We start from the raw sequence: 20,852 nt of genomic DNA, 5'->3' as shown, positions 1-20,852 counted from the left end.
ACATCTGTTCAGCCTCCATCTGTAAATAACATGGAATTGCCTGATCTTTAGAAGACAACAGAAAAACAAAAACCTCTCCACACACTTCCCAGGTATTTTGGCCATAATGATTCTCACTTAGTTAAGCATGATTAGTCAAGTATTCAAAATAATTGAGCCCAGGATACTCCAGCAGAACCAACAAATTGGCCCAAGGAAAAGTAACTTCCCATAAAAACAGAAGGACAAAATGCTCTACAAATAATTTTAGGCAAATTAAAGTTAACATTAATAAACAGTTACCAATCCAACCAAGCATCATCTCTTCCAGTCAGGGACTGGATAGTTCACTTTAAGCAAAACGGATCATGTGGCTGAAGGTTGCAATCTCTATAAGCACTTATTCAGAGGCACAACCTGTCTGGCAGGCTCCAAGATTTTCACAACACGTTTAATACCCATGACTCTCAATCATTACAGGTATCAAAGAGAGCAAATTTATATCTGTGCATGAGTATATGCATATAAATATAGGTAAGTGCATATTTCTGTTCAAAGAGATAGTATAAACATTCAACACAGTATAAAAATCAGTAGAGATCCCACTCCTATACAGAAGCTCTGGCCCCACTAGTTATTTACAAATAACAGAGGGTGGGGAATGTAGCTTGGGGCTGGAGTACTTGTCTAGCATGTACAACTCAGTCCCTGGGTTTGATTCCCAGCACCACAAAAAGAACAAAAAAACAGAATCACTTATTGTTTTTTTTTTTAAAAAAAAAAACTCCTAATTTTCTACTGCTTGTTTATGTGTAGGGACTATACCTTGGACACTAAATTAAAAATAATGAAGCATTGATAAGTATCTGCTACAACAATGTTCCAATCCCTGCAAACTACTCCTTGCTTTGCACTGTGATTCTAAATTTGCATGGAGAGAAGCTGAGTTCCAGAGAGGTAAGACATAGGAGTTGCTAGAATCCTAAGAGTTTGGGCTGCTGAAATCTAGAGTTGTGTGGATATTCTTTTTTTTAAATCTAAACTCTTCACTTCATTTGTTTATACTGATCAAAATTGAGCATGAGATTTCCAAATCTCTAGTTAGCTTTAGGACAGATGGGCAATCTTTCCTCTTTTATAATCATGATGAGTAGTTTTAGAATAATCAACAACAAATCTAAATGAATACAGTGTATGTGAATAAAAAGAAATATGATCAAGGGCTCTAGTTGGTTTACTTGTTTACTAATATATAAATGTTAATGTTTATTCATAACAATTACCTGAGTAATTTAGTTTTCTTTAAATACAGACCATCTGATTCTGTAGGTCCTGTGGGGGTAGGGAGGGATAAGAAAGTAAGAATATTTAGAACAGCCAAATGACTTTGATATCTACAGGAGGACTTGGGGACTCCATTCGGAGAAACATTAATCTGTACCATTCTAAGTGCTGGGAACACAAATCTCAAATTGTTATAGTCTAATGAGATAGGCAAGTAAACAAAAATTGTAAAGCAATCTAAATATTCAGAGTCTTCAAAAACATCCAGTAGAAGAGAAGAACAGCTAGAGTAGGGGAATAAAGGTCCCTCAGGCAGAAAGAAAGATGAGCACAACCACTCAGTGGGGTGTGGCAGAGTTTGAATGACCAGATAGGAGTTGCAAATGAGGTTAGAGAGTTAAGATGAGGTTTTAAACACTTTGTGCCAGAATGGGGCTAGTTTCAACTTCATCCTGAAGGTACAAGAGATCACTGAGCATTTTAAGTGAGGGAGGAGGAGCACCATGAAATAAAAGTTTTAGAAATCCGGCTATGTAGCAATAACCAGTGGGAGAGATGAAAGATGTGAATGTCACCTGTGGTAGACAGAGGCCAGGTAATTGCAGCTCTCATGTTGAGAAGCTGCTTATAGTGATGGAATGGCTTGCAAAGATGGAAATCCAGCAGAGTCAGCATTGCCTCTGTTAAGTGAAATGAAATCAAGAGGAGGTAGCACAGAAAGAAGGCAGCAGAAGATATGAGGAAGAAATGCAAAAGAGGGGGAAGTGATGATTTTCGGGCTTCTGATTTGTGTGACGGTGTTAGTTTGATGGGTGGGGAACAAAGCAGAAAGGTCATGTTAGTATTTACTAGAGACTGTAGGACTTAGAACTTACTCAAAGAAATGGAAAGATAGGGTGTGGATTTAGAAATATCAAGGCTAAAGTTATCTACTTGGAAGCCATCCATGTCTGGGTGGAGGTGGTGGGAAGTCAGGAACATGAACGAGGGCATTCAAGGAGAACACTCTGAAGGTCAAGGTCCAGCCTGATGGGAGGCAGCAGGGAAGGAGGAGCACCATTTATGGGGCAAGTTGGAAAGAAACAAGCAAAGAAGAGGAAGAAGATACAGCCCCCAAGTAAGAAGAAAACCAAAGTGTGTCATGGGAAAAGATCAAAGAAATGAGAAGGGTCAAGTGTCACAGAGCAAAGGGGTCAGTCCTGGTAAGAAGAGAGGCTTAATCAGTCTGGGCATGATTCATTCATTTCTTCAAACAATATATTAAAAAGCCCCCATGGTACCAGGTACTGTGCAGATAAAACTCAAGGACAGCCTCAAGCCACTCTGAAAGGCATTTCACATTTCCTTACATTGCACAGTGTTAAGTATGTGAACTGTGGCTTATTTAACCTTGTACTTCAACCAGTTCAGCCCTGAGAATTGAATTTGCATGTAAAGCATTGGGGATGCTTCACTTGGGCAAATAGGGAAAGAGATGGGATGACAAGCTTCACAAGGATGAGGGCTTGGGGGACCCTAGGAGACAGAGAGGGCAGGGAGAAAGGAAGCAGAGGCTTGGCCTCACTCAGGATCCTCTGATCCTGCTTAACCCTTGACTTAACTCCAGCTTAGGGAGCAAGGGCAGTCATGATCCCAGCAGCCAAGACAGGGAAGCTGTGTGGATCCCCACTGGCCGGATTCAGCAGTCAGCCTGCGCAAGAAATAAGCAAACAATGTAAAAAGGAAAAATGGCTTTTATGCAGTTAGATAAAACTAGGGAGACAAAAGCCAGGTGATACCCGCATGTAGATTTAGCTAGGCAGTGCCAACCACAGAACAAGTCAGTGGCATCCTGCTGGGCCAGTGGGTAGCTTTTACTCTCAGCATGAGGAAGTTCAGGAGCTCTCTGTTTCAATTGCTTCCTAAAGCACTCTATTTTAGTGTCAAAAGAAAAAAATTAAGGTAGTAAAGAAAAAAATCAGAGTCACCAAATTAAACCAACATGTTTCAGACTCTGAATATAATTTATAAAAACAGCTCATCTCCTACTCACTGAGCTAAGCAGTTATTAAATATCTATTTCTTAAGGTTACTCAAAACATAACCGCAAAACACCCAACATGACAATTATTAGCCAATTTAGATACCATTAGAAAAAGAGAATTAATGATAATATTCATACCACTTTAACATTGTACATCCATCCTGTATTTATCCATTTATTTATTCAACAAGTAATTTCTGGAGGTTTTGTGAAAGCTTATAAGGATTCAAAAGATGAAGTCTTTGAGCTCATGAAGCCTTCATTCTAGTGGGAGACAGAAATGAACCAATAATCCTAAGGATCTAAGACAGTGTTATAGAGGTAAGTTTTCTGTACAAAAATAAAACAGTGCAAGTAGACCACGAACAGCAAGTTCATTGGGTGTGGTGGTCAGAAGGCCTCTCCTACACTGAGTAGAATTAACTAAACAACAGTGTTTGACATGCTAAGAGAATCTATTTGACTTCATAACCAGTATCTGATTCTGATCCACAAGACATTGTCTTTCCTCCAATATCCCAACATCGAGTTTGATCGGTTGCCAAGCACCATTTTAAACACAGTAGGGAGGAAAAGCATTTAGCGCTTTTCCACCCTCAGCAGTAACTAGGACACATGGAAGAAAATGATCACTCTTAATGAAAATGTTTTGTTTTTTTTTAAATTATGCGAAATCACCTGATGATGGGATTCTTTCCAGGCTGTAAGATAACAAGTCCCCTGAGAGGACAAGTATCATGACGGGGTTGGAAAAGGAAAGACTGGGAAATATAACCTTCCAGAATAAAGAAAAAATATTATAAAATATGGGCTACAGAATGTTTAGCCAGAGAATGAAGATTATTCCAGTTTGACAGATATGTTCAGTATGTAAAAGGGATGAGGGGGGGATGGGAGGGCAGAAAAGGGAGTTTAGAATAGAATAATGAAGGGCTTAAATTCCAGGCTAAGAGGATGAGGTCTTACTTTTATTTATATCACTAATGGACTTAGAAAACAGTACCAAGGATATTCCTTTAGTATGTGCATGTACAACTAGTTGAAGATGAAAAGAATCATCTTAAGGCTAATGTGAAATCATTAAAATAATCTGAGGATGCTTAACCACTGAGATTTCTTAAACCTGTACCAGAATCCTGGGACTTCTGAGGCATTATGCCAAGCGTTCCATGCCGATTTCTCCTTCACTTTTAGCACCACCTCCACCAGGTGTGCAAGCCATCCCCACGTACAGATGAGGAAGTGCAGTGCACAGTGGGTTAAGTGACTTGCCCAAGTTTGCTCAATTAGTAAGAAATGGAGTTCTAGATTCAAACTGGCCTCTGTATGATCTTCAAGCAGGGGCAGGTATAGGGAAGAAGGGCAGGCACCAAACATCAAAAAATGGATCAGATCAAGTGGCAGGTAAAGCCCTCAGGGGAAAGAAGCCAAAGAACCAAGGAGATAAAAATGGCCCCACTTCTTCCCTTTCTCTTTTCTTTCTTCTCTTCTTGCCATCAACCTCAGTCAAGGCTGCCTGGAGCAACAATTACATTATCCTCTCAGTCTCCACACTCTTCTGACAACTTGGTGTACAGAGAAAACACTAAAGATGAACAAAGGGTCAAAATACAAAAAACAGAGAGAAGACCAATCTTAATTTAATGTCAAGTTTTATAAAAATCAACTTCTGCCTTTAACAGCACAAGAAAAACTTCAACTAGATGTCAAACCTGTGAGTCCAGTAGAAAAATGAATTTTTCTTCCACTTGGATATATGGGCCAGGGAATGTAGCTCAGTGCATGAGGCTCGGGGGTCAATCTCCTATACTGAATTTTTTTAAAAAGTTAATAAACTTGGATATGTGGCTGGGACCTTAGTGATTAAGTCTGAGTTAATTTGAAAGACCTCTACAATGGAATCCTTAAAACATTAATCATGGAGATCGCCCACACATAAACTGAGATAGACCTCTCTTTTTTTGTACCAGGGATTGAACTCGGGGACACTTAACCACATCCTCGGCCCTTTTTATGTTTTATTTTGAGACAGGGTCTCCCTAAGTTGCTTAGGGCCTTGCTAAATTGCTGAGGCTAGCTTTGAACTTGTGATTCTCCTGCCTCGGACTTTCAAGCCACTGGAATTACAGGTGTGTACTCTGTGGCATGCTGAGATATACCTCTTTGGAAAACCTAGTTCTATGCATCCTTGTTTCTCTGTTATGGGCATTTCTTAGGATACTAGATATTTGATTGTAGGTGTTATTTTAGTCTCTGTTTTTTAGAAAAGTTTCCCATTTCACTTTTTGCCATATCATGAATATCTCTGATTTTTCTTGTGAGTTACGTATTACCCTACATTTGGAATAGGCACATAAGTAAAATATTTGAATTTCATATTTAAGTGAAATAAATCATAAAATGTTTAAGGCCATGCTGAAAGTTCTGTGCAGAATTCCCACAACTTCAGGATCTTTAATAAAATGTTCACTCTCTACTGACTACCTTATTTAAAACTTTAGAAACACATATAAATAGCAATAAAGAAAATCTGTCCTCTAACCAAAGAGGGGACTGATTATGTATTCAACTGACTTTCAGATACAATCACCTAAATTAACAAAAATCAGCACTTCCTTATAAACTGAATTAAAGACTGGAGATATAGTCTTCTGACCAGTTGTCTTTATTTGCCCAGAATAACTCCTTCTATAGTATCTGCCAGCTACTGCTAATTATACCAGGGGCACCAAAAGACCACATTGAACAGTGCCCTCTTAATAGTCCATTCAAGGTCAGCCAACACCTTGGTTTTTTTTGAATTTCATAGAACACTTCCTGTTTCAGATCCTCAAATGTTAATTTCTTTGTGAAAATGCTGTATGAGACTAAATTAACAACAACAAAAAATAGCTGCTAATTGACAACCACACCATGGGCACCCGCAACCAAATATAGAGCACAGATAGATGTGGGCCAGGGCGAGAAACGTGGATATGGAAGAAATAGGGGCCAGAAAAGAAAACCTCACCACAAAAGTGTCCAGATGTCTTCTGGGATTATCTATTAAAGAGCTGTGAGACTCACATAAATGAAGAACTACTGCCTTTCCTCCTTTTGGTCAGGCCAAGGGCACCGTGGTATTAAGCACCTCATATCAAAGCTCTGGCAGCGCAACTGGCACTTGTGGAAGTTTTATGGTCTGGTGTGTATATATGCATATATAAAAGAAACATAACAAGACAAATTCCTTTGCTTTCCTTAGAACACTGAAAACTGAAAGAACTTTAGACTAGACTTTGAGGTCCACAGTGCAAATTTTAATTCCTTTCAGCATTTCTACTGGTCCCTTTCTAAACTCCAGAGCTTCTACTCAAGCCATTACAGAAATGCCTAGAACAATTCTTCCCTATTATTGCTGAAGTATCTGAAGAGCACTGACTATTCTAGCAATACAAAATACTCTACCATTGTAATCAGTGATGCTCTAATTCTAAGCCCGGATACCTCTACCTTGGCTGAACAGAAACCTGATTGCTGGCTGCTTTTCCTTGGTGAAAACCAACTTTATGGTTGCTTCCTCTTAAGAAGTTCACCATTCTGACTTACTTTCTCTGGGGCAAAGTTGAAAACCAAAGGTCAAAAATCAGTAAGAGATGGAGCAAACTCACCCTCTACCTTTTCGAAGCATTAACATCACCCCAGGGGTTTTTGGTTTGTTTTTGGAGCTGGAGAGTGAACCTAGGAACGCTTTACCACTGAGCTACATCTCTAGACTTTTTCACACTTTTTATTTTAAGACAGGGTCTCATTAAGTTGCCTACACTGGTCTTGAACAGATTTTATGAACTCTTACTAGAGATCTTATTATATTCAGGTCAGTTAAGTTTATGCTTCCAGTAAGTCTATCCAAATTAAAAAGTTTTTTTTTTAAAGCCAACAATCAGTATTAATCAATTTATTTATTTATTAATAGAATCTATGAATTTTTTTCAATGCAGCAATAATGGTAATACCAGAACCACAAATCTGTATGGCCCTCTGCAAGTCACAAAACACTAACATTACATAAATTCCCTGACAACCCACTCTGAGGCAACAAATTTTTGGAAATAATACAATGGTCCACAGTTTTGTGGGTGCTCAGAATTCCCAGTCAGCTAGTTTCTTGGGTTCCCCCTTTTCATGAATTTTAAAATCACAAGACTGAGCAAGCCCATTTCTGTGATCACAGCAAGGCTTCACTGTATCTCATGCACCACCTACATTTTTCTTGTGAGATAGCTTATTGACTTTTACAGATACAAAAACCAAAGCACCAAAAGGGGCTCACTAATAAATGGCTGATAAATTGCAGGTATCAGTTCAAAGAGAGCCCAGTTCTTTCTTCTATCCCACAGCTTCTGCTCCAGTCATGAAAGAAATGCACAGAGCAGTTCTTCCCCCTAATTGCTTACGTTTCTAAAGAGCAGTGACCCATTTCAGCAATACAAGATGTTCTATCATTTATCACTGATTTATACTTCGCTAAAGATTCACGTGTAATTAATTTGGTAACACATGTCCACAAAATGCTACTCAAGTGACAACCTCTTCATGGTCTCATGGCTGTAATCCAAACCAGTAATGTTTGTGGATCTGTGCTAATAAAATTCTATATACTTCATTACTCCACAAATACAACTGAGTTCTTATCTCCAAGGCCCTGTGCTGGGTGTTGGATACACAGCGCTGAACAAGATGAGCGCAAACAGAAGCCTCCCGGAGCTTGTTCTATTGAATAGGAGAGAGACATTATGCAACAAACTAAAGTAACCTACCTATGATGTGTTATGAGGGAAAATTACACAGAGTGCTGAGGAAATGTTTGCAGGGGGTGAGGCATTACTCATTTAATTGGAGAATAAGAACTGTCTTGCTAAAGAGATAGCAAATAAACTGACATCACACAAAAAGGTACGAAGGGTTATCCTGAGAAGAGTGAAAGGAAGAATCATCCAGGAGGAAGGAATCTTGGAAAACTTGAAAACCAGAGTCTAGAATACATGAGGAGCTGAGAAATGGTCACTGTGTCGAAGAGGGCTGTGGAGAGGGATGGCAGAGTTAGAACAGAGTCCCAAGCAGCTTGTAAATGTGTACCAGACTCCTGTTCCCCACCTACGTGTTCCACCAACCATGACCTGAATAACTGTGTTTTAATCCCAAGATTATTACAGATTAAAATATAGAACTAAAATGTAAGGGTATCTTTTAAATAAAGATCTGCCTTAAATTATATATTAAATTATTATATATAACTATAGCTACTGACACAGATATCCTGATAGATAGAGATACATATCTCTAGTATCACAGGAAAAAAAAAACTTTTAAAAGGATATTAAAAGTTTATCTCTTAGGGTTAGTAACTTTCACTTTTAAATTTGACAAAAAAAAGGGGAAGACAGTGAGTGATTTACATTTCTTTTTGTATTTTATAAATTAAGAAAATACCAAGAAGATGAAGAAATCCTTTCTTAAATTTTCTATGAGTCTGGTTTTTAAGAATTATTGCAGCTTTTTAAATTTAGGGAGTCGGGAAAAAAAAGAAGTAGAAGAAAAAAAAATCAAATCCAAAAATGTTCTCTGGAACACAGCCTAATACATTTTTATTTGAGGGAGAACTGGATTCATTCTACCCACTTGGGGCTGTGGTTTATCAATATTTTATTTTAGAGATGAGCAGACACCTGGTGACCACAGCAATACTCCCTTCCTTATTTAAATCTATTTCCAAAGTAGTTAATGCCTGTTAAAGGTGATCTTTTTTTAGACTTACAAATACCTCTTTAGAGAATAACCATGCACATCAAGAATTTTCTCCTTGCTCTACTAGACTTGGACTTTCTCCCTCCTCTGTCTAAACTGTCCACTCTTTTTTTTTTTTTTTTTTGCAAGAAAATGGCTGGTTACGACTACGTTTCCTATCCAAAGAAGTATTTAGACTTAGATTTTTGAGCTGAAGTGAGCTTTGTCAAAGAGTTTTTCCAAGACCTTAAACCTGACCCGACCACCTTTTTCCAAGTGCAGTTCCCCTTCCACTTAGAAGCTTACTGTAATAATCACTACCATTACAGACTCTTCCTAGCAAAGAATTTCCAATATCTCTACTTGGCTGTACATCATTCTGTAATCCCTACGTGTCTGATGAGGGTTTGCCCACCACCATGCCTTCCGGTCCCTGGCAGGAAACCTTTCCCAACCTGCTCCCTGTATTACTCTTTAAGCGCCTTCATCAAGCCGGCCCTGGGCTTGGCATATTCCATCACTCCTGCCAGCAGGCTTCAGTTAGCTGGGGCTGACTCACTTGCTCATTCACTGAGGAATGAGTGGCTGTGCTTCTGAGGCTGCAGCTGGCTCCTCAGCCCTTTATTTCCTGTATCACTCAGGAGACAGGCAGGGCCAGTACCTTTCAGTAATCCTGAAACTAGACTTTCTGTTTCAAGAAAAGGTAGGAAAGCATTTTTCTTTTCTCTTTGAATAGAAGACAAAGCCAAGGGAAGCTTGGACGCAGTCTTTATTTCTACAGCTGCAATGATGAGCTGCTTCCTGCTTCTCACTTAACAAGTTTTTGTGCACTCAAGTCTCAGTCTCTACCTCTTACTTTAAAAGAAAATAGTAAAAAAGAGCATTGACTCTGAGGCTCCAGTTCTTCTTAATTATTTGAATGGCTTTCTGCCTTCAATCCTAAACTAAGTACTTCTTAATTGTACCAAATTCTTAAAGTTATGAACAATACTCAAAAGTTTTAGCAAAGTCTGAGTGATATTAAGCTTATCCTTATTGCCCAAGTGCCTTCAATCGCGAACTTATTAATTGCATCCAAGGGTAATAATTTTTAAAAAATGAATATATGGCTAGGCATGGTGGCGCCTGCCTTAAATCCAAGCCTCTCAGAGACTGAGGAAGGTGGATTGCTCCAAGTTCAAGGCCAGCCTCAGCAACTTAAGGAAAATAAAAAAGAACGGGGGATGTGGTTTAGTGGTAAAGCACCCCTGGATTCAAAGATTCAATCCCAGTCCCAAAAAACAAAAAAAAAGTCCTCAAGAAGTACTTAAAGTTTACACATTTGAATAATACTGTGCATATCCTTTTATTAGCCACATAGGTGACCTCTTGGGCACCACAAAAATACTAGTAGCAGGAGCTGGGGATGTGGCTCAAGTAGTAGCACGCTCACCTAGCATGCGTGAGGCACTGGGTTCAATTCTCAGCACCACATAAAAATAAAATAAAGATGTGTCCACCTAAAACTAAAAAATAAATATTAAAAAAATACTAGTAGCCATAAGATTCTTCCAGATTAACTGGCTAGTACTCTAATGTTTCTTAGACAGCCTCTTTTATTATGATCAAAATAGACAATATGTAAAGGGGCATTTAACAACTTCAAAATATACAATGATATCCCTCCCCTGGTTCTGGGAAGAAGGGCTCAAGCTCTCTTTCTTCAAGTGTTTTGTGGTAGTTGAAAAGCTTACAATTTAGTCTTAACACATTATTAAACTAAACCAAATTCTCTTATTCCCAACTTACAGAGTGTTAAAAATGTTTATTTTTCTCATGCCCACCACTACTATTAAAATTAAAATTCCTCACTCATTCTCATAACTCCTCATTTTTCAAAAACCTAGTCTGTAAGAATTGATCCCCCCAAAGGCATAAATGACTGACAAGTCTCACTTTTTTTTTTTTTGGTACCAGGGTTTGAACTTATGTGCACTCAACCACTGAGCCATATCCCCAGTCCACTTTGTATTTTTTATTTAGAGACAGGGTCTCACTGAGTTGCTTAGGGCTATCTTTGAACTCGTGATCCTCCTGCCTCAGCCTCTCAAGCCACTGGGATTATAGGCATGTGCCACCACCCCTGGCAGGTCTCAATTTTAATCTTCTAAGCTTCATGGTCTGCAACCCTGAGAGCACATGAGAATCAACTGGAGTGTTTCAAAACATAAGTCATATATCATGTAACTACATTTCAGCTGCTAAATTACTATCATCCAAGTGACACAGTATAGTCACCATGGTAATGTCATAGAGCCACACATTACTTACATGTTAGTGATGATGCTAGAGTAAACAGACCTACTGTTGTCAGTCGTAGAAAAGTATAACACAGTTAATTACATACAGTACCTACCCAATGATAATACTGGTTCATGTATTCTCTATACTATACTCCTTATCATTATTTAAAAATGTACTCCTCCTTCTACTTATAAGAAAAAAACAGTTTACTATAAATGGTGTGTATTATGCTAGCAGCAGCTTCAAACTTCTCACATTTACCACATCTTTGGATTGCATCAAGACGTCACATGAAGTGACTGATCTGTGCCATCTAGGTGTGTGTAAGTGCACTTCAACGTCCATAAAACAATGACTGCCTAACTATGCAGTTCTTAGAGCATGTTCCCGTCCTTGAGAAATATTTGTCTGCTACCTCCTACAGAATTTGAGTTGTCTGGAGTTAGGCTTGGGACATTTGTATGTCTAAAAAGCAGCATAGGTAATGCTAATATTCAGTCCCTAGACATCTGAAGACACCCACAGGGACCTGAAGAAACAACAAACAGCAGTTCACTGGGTCACACTTAGAAAAGGGGTGGATCAAGGACCTCAGGGGGCCTGGGAGTGGAAAACCTGGGGCAGCAGCCCAGAGGACTGATAAACACTGCTGGGGAGGGGTGGACCTTAAGCTTGAGGACCCTGTGCCTGAAGCAGAAGTATTTAATACTACATAATAGTAGTACTTATAAAAGGACTTTGTGGTGCTTTGGGATTTTGAACAAAATTTTAAAATACGAGAAATTTAGTTAGTGGGGGAATATACCCTTGAAACAGAATGACTACCATAGAGATGGCTTAGCCCTGCTTCAGTACCATCATTTTTTGACTTTTCCATAAGCCAGTCCTGCTTTTCTGATTGTCTGCTCACTGCTCAACAGCAGCAAGCCCTGCCCCACCTCAAGTGCTCAGTTTTTGTGCGTGACTCAAATAGCAGCAGCAGCAACTCTAGTAATCTGGGAAAGAGACTCATGAGCCACGACTGTGACCCATCCTGTGCATCCTCTTACTGTTGGTGGCACTATGGCCTCTTGGGACCTCTTATCAAATGCCAATGCCCTTTGTCCTGAACAGCCCAGTGGAAATGAGAGTCTGAAAAGCAAAAAGGAAACCGATAAGATTAGAGACAACGTGCTTAGCTTCCTATCCAATTTCCTTATTGGTGGGATGTTTCCTTTTTCATTCAGATATAATAAAATTACTGATTCTAGAATGAGCAGCTATTCTAATAGTTTTTGATGTTCAGAGGGATATTTCCTGATTGAATTCCGCCAAATGATATTACATTTTAATACTAACAAGGCTTTTTTTTTTTTTAAATTTTTCTTCAAAAAAACGTTAGCACATCCTCACATAGTATTTCTGCTCTGGCAAGCAGGGAATGCACATCTCAGTGGGTCAAGAAATGGTGCAACAGAGCTGGTGACCTCACACCCCCTGTAAGCAGCTCACTCCTGGGCACATGGTCTCAAAACGACAGAGTCATCCCCAAGGAGAAACAATTAAGTTGTATACAAGCAGTCTAAACTGTAGATGTTAGATCTGCAAATTTTTTGCATGTATATTGTATTTTTAAAAAATCTATCACTTCTCAAAGTGCTTTCACTTTATCATATTATAAAAAACACAGGTGATATGTTTGAGTTTTCTAGATTAGAAATCGGTTTGGAGTTCTATGACTTATGTGGTAAATATGTGGTGGGTGTCAGTGCTGAACTTACAGCACATGTCACTGTCACGTTATCCACTTCTTACTGTTTCCCAGGCCGTGCTTAATAGCATTTAGTAGCATGTACTGAACTTCAAAAACAAAAAAGAAAGTTTTGATTTCTATTTATATGTTTTAAGAGTATTAACTGAGTTTCTAACTTTTACACAATGTAAAAAGCAAAGTACCTATTTTTCATCAAAATTATTTTTATGAAGTCATCTGTCATGCAGATAACCTGTAAAAGTCTACTGGTGACTGTCACTGAGAAAACAGTCGTCCTGTCAATTTGACAGTACGTGCTTGGTCTCTTCTCTCAAGAACTGGAACTTGACTACGCAGAGTGACATACGAGTGATCTCATGTCTGACTGCCAAGCCCATCTTCCCCTGCAGCTCTGACAAATGTCCTCTGTTTCTAGGATCTTTGCAATCCAAGGAACCTCATCCTGGACATCCTACCTTTCAGTAACTTTTAGTAATGTTCTAAGGTTAAAGGAAAATTTGTGGGGCCTGTTAAACAGAAATAAACAGGGTTATTCTTGCTCCCATTCTAAACAGAATTTACAAACCCTGCTTACATTCCCACGCATGCCTGTCTGGTCTGCAGAGTCACTGCCATTTGATATAATCAGTCTATTCATTTAATTTACCTAAGGAATTTTTGCCAATGCAGTTAAATTTATAATAACCAGGAAGTTCAAACCTCCAACAGTCAGAATGAACTCTTGCTCTGTGATAATCAAATTGGTTCTTCCTCCTTCGGGTAAATTATGACACTCCTTTACTCATAACAAATAACTAAACAACTTGATTTACTGGTTTCTAGTTAATTCCTTCTCATCTTCCTTGGCTGGCAGTTTTGTTGGCTATGTATGTTGCCATTTTTATGCAGTTATCATCAATTCTACAATACACCAATCCTTCAATATGATTTATCTTTTAATTGTGGTTTTACCTTTTCAAAACACCATTAGTTATACCAACTCTAAGTCTTCTAAAACCATTATTATGACTGACTGAATATCCCCTGCACACATTTCCTTCCAACTAACTTTAGCATACAGGACTCATCTCTTTGCCACATTTCTTAATCCCTTAAATCAAACATTTAAAAACTAACAGAATATCTTGCCACCATGTAGGAACTGTGGGCTGGAATATAGGATATGTTGACATTAAATTTCTTATAAAATTGTGAGAAATATCAAACTCCTGATCCCAGGAACCTATTATTAAAAGCACAAAAACCACCTTTCTGACACTGCAACATGTCAATGGCCAATCTCATCAATTTCAGCTCAGATAAGCAGGTGAGACTTTCACACAAACTAGGTGATGCTGCTATTTCTTTCACTCTCCCTACCCCCCCACCCAGTACTGAGGAATGAACCCGGGGCACTCTACCACTGAGCTACATCTGCAGTCCTCTTTATTTTTATAATTAGAGAGGATCTTATTAAGACCCTGGATAACCTTGAAATTTAGATGCACACCCAAGTTTGGGCAATATTGCAGTAGAGAATTAATTTTCCACCAAGAAAACACTAACAACAGGAACATAAAGCAAGTCACTTTTATAAAGAGGAGTGGCCTTGAGAAAAATAAAAGCCAAGGGACTGACATAACAATTTCAATGTCAAAATACTGAATTTGTCATACAGGAGCAGTCTCCATGTCTCATTAGACACTAGCAATACTTGGCGTCTGTCAGTTTCTATTTCTACTATTTTGTGTAATATCCCACAAAACTAGGTAGTTCCTTGCATTTTTTTATTCCATTCCCATCAATAATCCTTATGTAGCTACTTTTATAAGAAGTAGATAGACACAGAGAGTAGTCATGAATATTTTAGATACTAGAAAAGGATCTTCCTCTATAAATCAATAAACTTGGCCTGATGCTTACCGTGTGCTTATATAATACTATACTGGCGTTAAAATCCTATTTGCTTACCTCCAGTCCCAATTCTTTAATGATGAATATGAACATTTCATATAAACATAATTTCCCCTAACAAAACATGAATAACCATTAGTGAGCTGATGAGTCCATCATTACAGATGACTCACAAGGTCCTTTATCAGCATTCAGCTGTGACTCTCCTTTTTTCTAACTTTCCACCACTGATGCCTAACCAGGAGAAAGGATCTGATACATAATAAACTGGGATGGCTGCAAATTAGTGTCTCCATGCTGCACAGGAGTGACCATCTCCAATAAAAACAATTTATAATTAACTCTTTAAATAGATTTTCCTTGCTTTGAAGAACTAAACTAATTCCAAGTGGAACAACTGTAATCACTACAAAGAGGATGTCTGCCAAGGAATACATTGTTAAAGATGGAAATTCCAGCACTTCAAAAGATTGAATTTCAGATGCCAGGATCCATGGCCTATTGAAATCTTTCTCTCTTGTCAACTCTCTCCTTTTGGTCTGATCTGTACTCTGACCTTCAGCACGAGCTACCCAAAGTGTGTTTAAATCCTCATCAGAACCCAAGATGGCTTGTGTTCAGCATGAATTAATGCAAGTACATCCATGTCAGCTGGAGAGGGGACACAGGCGTTGGAGGCAAACAGGAATGGTCTGATGGGGGGAGCAGACCAGGCTGAAAGAAGCATAGGAGAAAGTCCCAGAGGTAGCCTGTTTAAGGGGATTTGAACCAGTGAGGATGGAAATAGACCCTCAGTCCCCAACAAATAGGGTCTGTAGGAAAAAAGAAGGACAGCCAGCCCAGCCAGACTCCTGGGGCCAAGGCACAGATAGTTTCCCAGCCTCACTTTCCCAACCACCCCACCAGGTGAGAAACTCAAATATATCCAGGCAGAAAAAATGCAAGCCAGCAGAGCCCACTCAGGACACTTGATGGAAAGGTGCTTCACCACAGTCCCCAAAGGAGCAGTTTACCACAGTAAGAGTGTCAGATTCAGTTCTAGCAAGGAGGAGTACCAGTCTCTCTATCCACATAAAGGTGATTATAAATCAGTACAAAAGGCTGGAAGTGGATTTTAGTGGCAGAGCACATATTCAGTAGAGCACATATTCAGCACGCATAGGCCCTGGGTTCAATGCCCAGCACCAAAAAAGAAGAAAGAAAAAGAACCCACAAGAATGAGATAGAAAAAAGATAATTATTAATGACAGAATGAGGTTTTAAAGAAAAAAACAGATATGCCCTTGAATTCTATCTGGATTATTTTCCAGCCCTTTGACCTTGGAGGGATTTGTCTGTTTTCTTCAGTAGAGATAATAACTTGCTCCTAGAAATGTTGGGATATGAAGAAATAATGAAGAACATAATGCTTAGTAAATATATCAAAACTGTTTGCTTGATTTCTTAAAATATTGTGAAGTAGCTATTTTCCTAACACTGATATTTACTGCATATACAGAAATCTCTCCACTCGGAATAAAACCTACACAGGCAAATGTTTGTTGTAAGTCCCCCGCAAAATAATTAAATGAATTTATTAATTCAAAAACCAAATTCTATAGACTTTACAGAGCACAAACGTCAAGTTTTATTTTTTTTTCTTTAAAATGAGCACATCATGAAGTCAGAGTGAACACTTAAGTGTGGTCAAAAAAACAGAAATCTAAATGAAAAGTGTTCCTTCCTTTTTGCATTATACTTTATACATTTCAAAACCACTCTGACAATCTAAGAAATAAACCTCCTTCCATAAATCTCTTATATTCAAGTTCATATGACATTGTACTTGCCTGAACTGCCAAACTTGGATAGACAGGCAGCAAGAATTAAACTCTTATAAGCTTTGATTCTTTGCGTCTTGATTTGTTTGAGATGGTTCCCAATACACTAAATATCCAAACATCCTGTTAATTTACATATTACTATATGTGAATACAATTTTGTATTGCAAAAGAGAAATCCAAACTCATTATCAGTCCACCAATAGGCAAATTTTAAACAAAGATCTTTTTAACAACTAAGGAACAGTAAGTCTGATATTTTCAAAAATCTTTTCGATTTGCGTTTTTTAAACTAAAAGTGAACACTATTTAAAACATTATTCTTGACATTATTTAAATGATTTTGGATTCTCTTTTTTGATGCCTCCATTTTATTACTTGGTGATACTGGTATTTTAAAAATAAAAATATTGCTTTAAAATTAAACTTTAAAATTCTTAACTGAATGCCTACACTTCTCAACTACATCAATGCCACATGAAGTCCAAGGTCTTCTAATACCACTGTTATTAACTAATGAGTCTCCAGTAAGATCAGTATTTGGGTGTGGGCAATGGGACAGGTGCATAGGTGTCAAACACGTAGTTATTTACTAAAAAGTTTCTAATTAATTTGAGCAATAACGACATCAGTATTTCACATGATTAGACAGGACTGTTGGGCACAGGATGTCTAGAAGGCAATCTAGTGTCCTAAATAAGAGGATGCACTTTACAATGAGAGATCCTACACGTAATACCTGCCTCAGCCACTTACTAGCTGCACAATTTTTTGGCAAATGACTCTTGCTTTCCCAGTTTCCTCATCTGTAAAAGGAGGTCATAAGAGATCCACTGTGAAAATAAATGCAGACAACAGATCATACAGGACATACTTTGCAATCAATGGATGAATGCTAATCTTATTACAAGTTCTACCAATCAACAATGAGAAGTTGTTACCTAAGAATATTAGCATTTTGGGGCTCAGGATGTGGCTCAAGTGGTAGCATGCTGGCCTGGCATGCGTGAGGTACTGGGTTCGATCCTCAGCACCACATAAAAATAAAGATATTGTGTCCACTTAAAACTAAAAAATAAACATTAAAAAAAAGAATATTAGCATTTTTAAGTTCTACACAGGGTGCAACTCCTAGACATAAAGGGGAGTTTTATCTAATATAGGGTGTTAGTAAAATGAACATTTGTGAGAAGTATTCAGTTGTAAGTAGCTAATTCCCATTGATCTGGCTCTTGGCATTCCCACATCACCCCAGCACCCCCAAAATTTTAAAGCTTAATACTGGTTGGAATACTCCATATGAAACATTTCCTTAGCACCCATTAAGAGGTCACATTGTATGTCATCCAGGTCCCTGGTAGGGTCCTTATCCTTGCAGAGAATTAACTGAACACACCATCAGAGAGACAATTGTTTAGGGCAGGGGGAAAAACATCTGCTATAGAGATTTTCATGAAGGGTCTTCCTGTCCATATATTGACCACTGCTATGGACATTAGTAGGTTAATTTTTACCTGCCCACACATCATCTCTCTGACACTGGGTTAAAGAGTCGAGAATTCTCTTAGGCAGTGAAATAGAACATTTAATGAAAATGCAGGTAAAGCACCTTACTGCTCTGTCCTAGAAACCTTATTTCAAAAGGAAACATTTGATTCTTTCAAAATTTGCTGCTTTAAATTACCAAAGACAATCTTTTTTTTTTCCCTCTCTCAAAATGAGGAGGTCAAGTCTCCATGACCCCTCCATGAATAAAGACGCTGGTCTCCCAGACAGCAGGAATGACGCAGTAGTTGAGGGACAACTGTGCTTTGATGTGCCTTTGGGTATGTTATGAAAGAAAGGAACTCACCGTTCAATGTTAAGAGCAGGCAGCAGGGCCAGTGTTGGCTGGTAGGTAGGCAGCCAGAGCACTGAAAGGAAGAGGCAATTACTGCTAGGATGCACAGAAGGGAACATTCTGTAAAAAGCAGGTGGCTAGGTTGCTTTGGAGGCCTTACAAATTACTTAATCTGTTGTTAAACCTATTTGTTTATTTATTTAGGTTGTGGGGATTGAACCCAGGGGCACTAAACCACTGAGCCACATCCCCAGCCCTTTTTATATTTTATTTAGAGAAAGGGTCTCTCCAAATGGCTGAGGCTGGTTTTGAACTTGAGATCCTCCTTCCTCAGCCTCCCCATCCACTGGCATTACAAGCATGCACTACCACTCCAGCCAAACCTATTTATCTTAATATAATGACATTTTTTTTTACCACCTATCTATCTCTTTTCAATGCTTTACACTTTAATAGTGACATAATTTAATAGATAGGAACAGCTTAAAAATTGCCAGTTACAGAGATAGTCACTCACTGATAAACATACACAAGGATAGTTAGGTGAAAAGTGCCATGCAAAGAAAATAAAGTGTAACCAATGTTCCTTTAAGATTTATTAACTGAGCTACAACACACCAGTAATCCCAGCTGCTTAGGAGGCTGAAGCAGCCTGAGAGCCAAGTTTGAGGCCAGCCTCGGCACCTTGGCAAGACCTTGTGTGTCGGTCAGTTTTTCATTGATGTGACCAAAATATCTAACATGAACAACTTAAAGGAGGAAAGGTTTGTGTTGGTGCAGCTTTCAGAGGGTCTTAGTTCTTGGTCAGCTGATTCCACTGTTTGGGGCCTGAGGTGAAGGAAAACATCATGGTGGGAGGGTGTGGTGAAGGAAAGTTGCTCAGCTCATGGCAGCCCAGAAGCAGAGAGGGAGAGCATGTGTGGAAGGGGCCAGGGACAAGAAATACACTTCCACAGCATGCTCCCAGTGACCAGTCATGCTCCACTGCCTACGTTTCCATCAGCTCCCAATAATCCATTTAAATGATTAATACATTAAAATTCACTGATAAGGCCAGAGTCCTCATGATCTTATCATTTTCTAAAAGTCCCACTTCTGAACATTGCTGCACTGGGGACCAAACTTTCCAATACTTGAGTCTGTGGCGACACTCCATCCTCAAACCATAACACTTTGTCTCAAAATAAAAATGGCTGGGGATATAGTTCAATGGTAGAATATCCCTGGATTCAATCCCTAGTATCACAAAAAAAAAAAAAAAAAAAAAAAAAAAAGGACTCATTAACTGTTCATGCATTTTATCCTCCATGTAAATCCCATCCTTAAAATAGTTTGCTGCCAGGCATCCTACAAATTAAAAATTTTGAACTTCATGCTCCAGTACAAATAAGGAAATGAGCAAGTATAATCTCAAAATTTTAGCTGTGGTTTTACATATTTAAACACAGCTAACTGATCTTTGTTTAAAGCTAGATCCACTGAACTTTCCAAGGCCATTCCTGAAATAACTCCAGAGATGGAATAAAGGGCTGTTTCTTACTTTGTGATTTCTTAATGCAAATGTAAGCAGCTTTACAAGGCTTAGCTGTCCCCACTGACCTGACAGCATTCTTTACCTCAGTTTTATACCAAGGCACAGCTTTGCCTCTTGAACAGCAATTTTTCTTTTACTTCATAAAGTTAAGAAATTTGAAAATATTTTTTACTTCATAAAATTAAGAAATTTGAAAAGGTTTTGGTCATATTATTTCCTTCCTTCCTTCCCTTCCTTCCTTCCGTACTCGGGGTTGAACTCAGTGATCCTCAACCACTGAGCTATATCCCCAGCCCTATTTTGTATTGTATTTAGAGACACAGTCTCACTGAGTTGCTTAGCACCTCGCTTTTGCTGAGGCTAGCTTTGAACTCACAATCCTCCTGCCTCAGCCTCCCGAGCTACTGGGATTATAGGTGTGTGCCACCCTGCCCAGCTGATATTACTTAACATAAAGTTTAACATGTGACTTAATTCTTCCAAAAGTCTCTCCCAGGGGCACTCCCACTGAGCTATATCCTTGGTCCTTTTTATTTTTATTTTGAGACAGGGTCTTACTAAATTGTCCAGCCTAGCCCAAACTTGTGATCCTCCTGCCTCAGCCTCCCAAGTAGCTGGGATTACAGGTGTGCCCCACCATGCCCAGATGAGTTATTTTTTGTTATCTCTGTCACCAA

General features: G+C 38.7%; 1 protein-coding gene across 6 annotated transcripts in view; it reads right to left on the bottom strand.

Annotated features, from left to right (window-relative positions):
* Positions 1-20,852, bottom strand: part of Elovl6 (ELOVL fatty acid elongase 6) — a 122,491-nt gene that overhangs the window by 60,961 nt on the left and 40,678 nt on the right. Inside the window, exon 2 of one of the 6 annotated variants that reach the window (XM_071614468.1) lies at positions 1,263-1,311. The exons of the other annotated variants lie outside the window; for them this stretch is intronic. Coding sequence (XP_071470569.1) covers positions 1,263-1,311 — 49 coding nt within the window. The remainder of the gene's footprint in view (positions 1-1,262; positions 1,312-20,852) is intronic. 6 annotated transcript variants of the gene reach the window in all.

This window comes from Marmota flaviventris, chromosome 7 (assembly GCF_047511675.1).
Source record: "Marmota flaviventris isolate mMarFla1 chromosome 7, mMarFla1.hap1, whole genome shotgun sequence".
Taxonomy (NCBI): Eukaryota; Metazoa; Chordata; class Mammalia; order Rodentia; family Sciuridae; genus Marmota; species Marmota flaviventris.
Note: the sequence above shows the minus strand (reverse complement) of the source record. Positions and strands in the feature narration are given on the sequence as shown.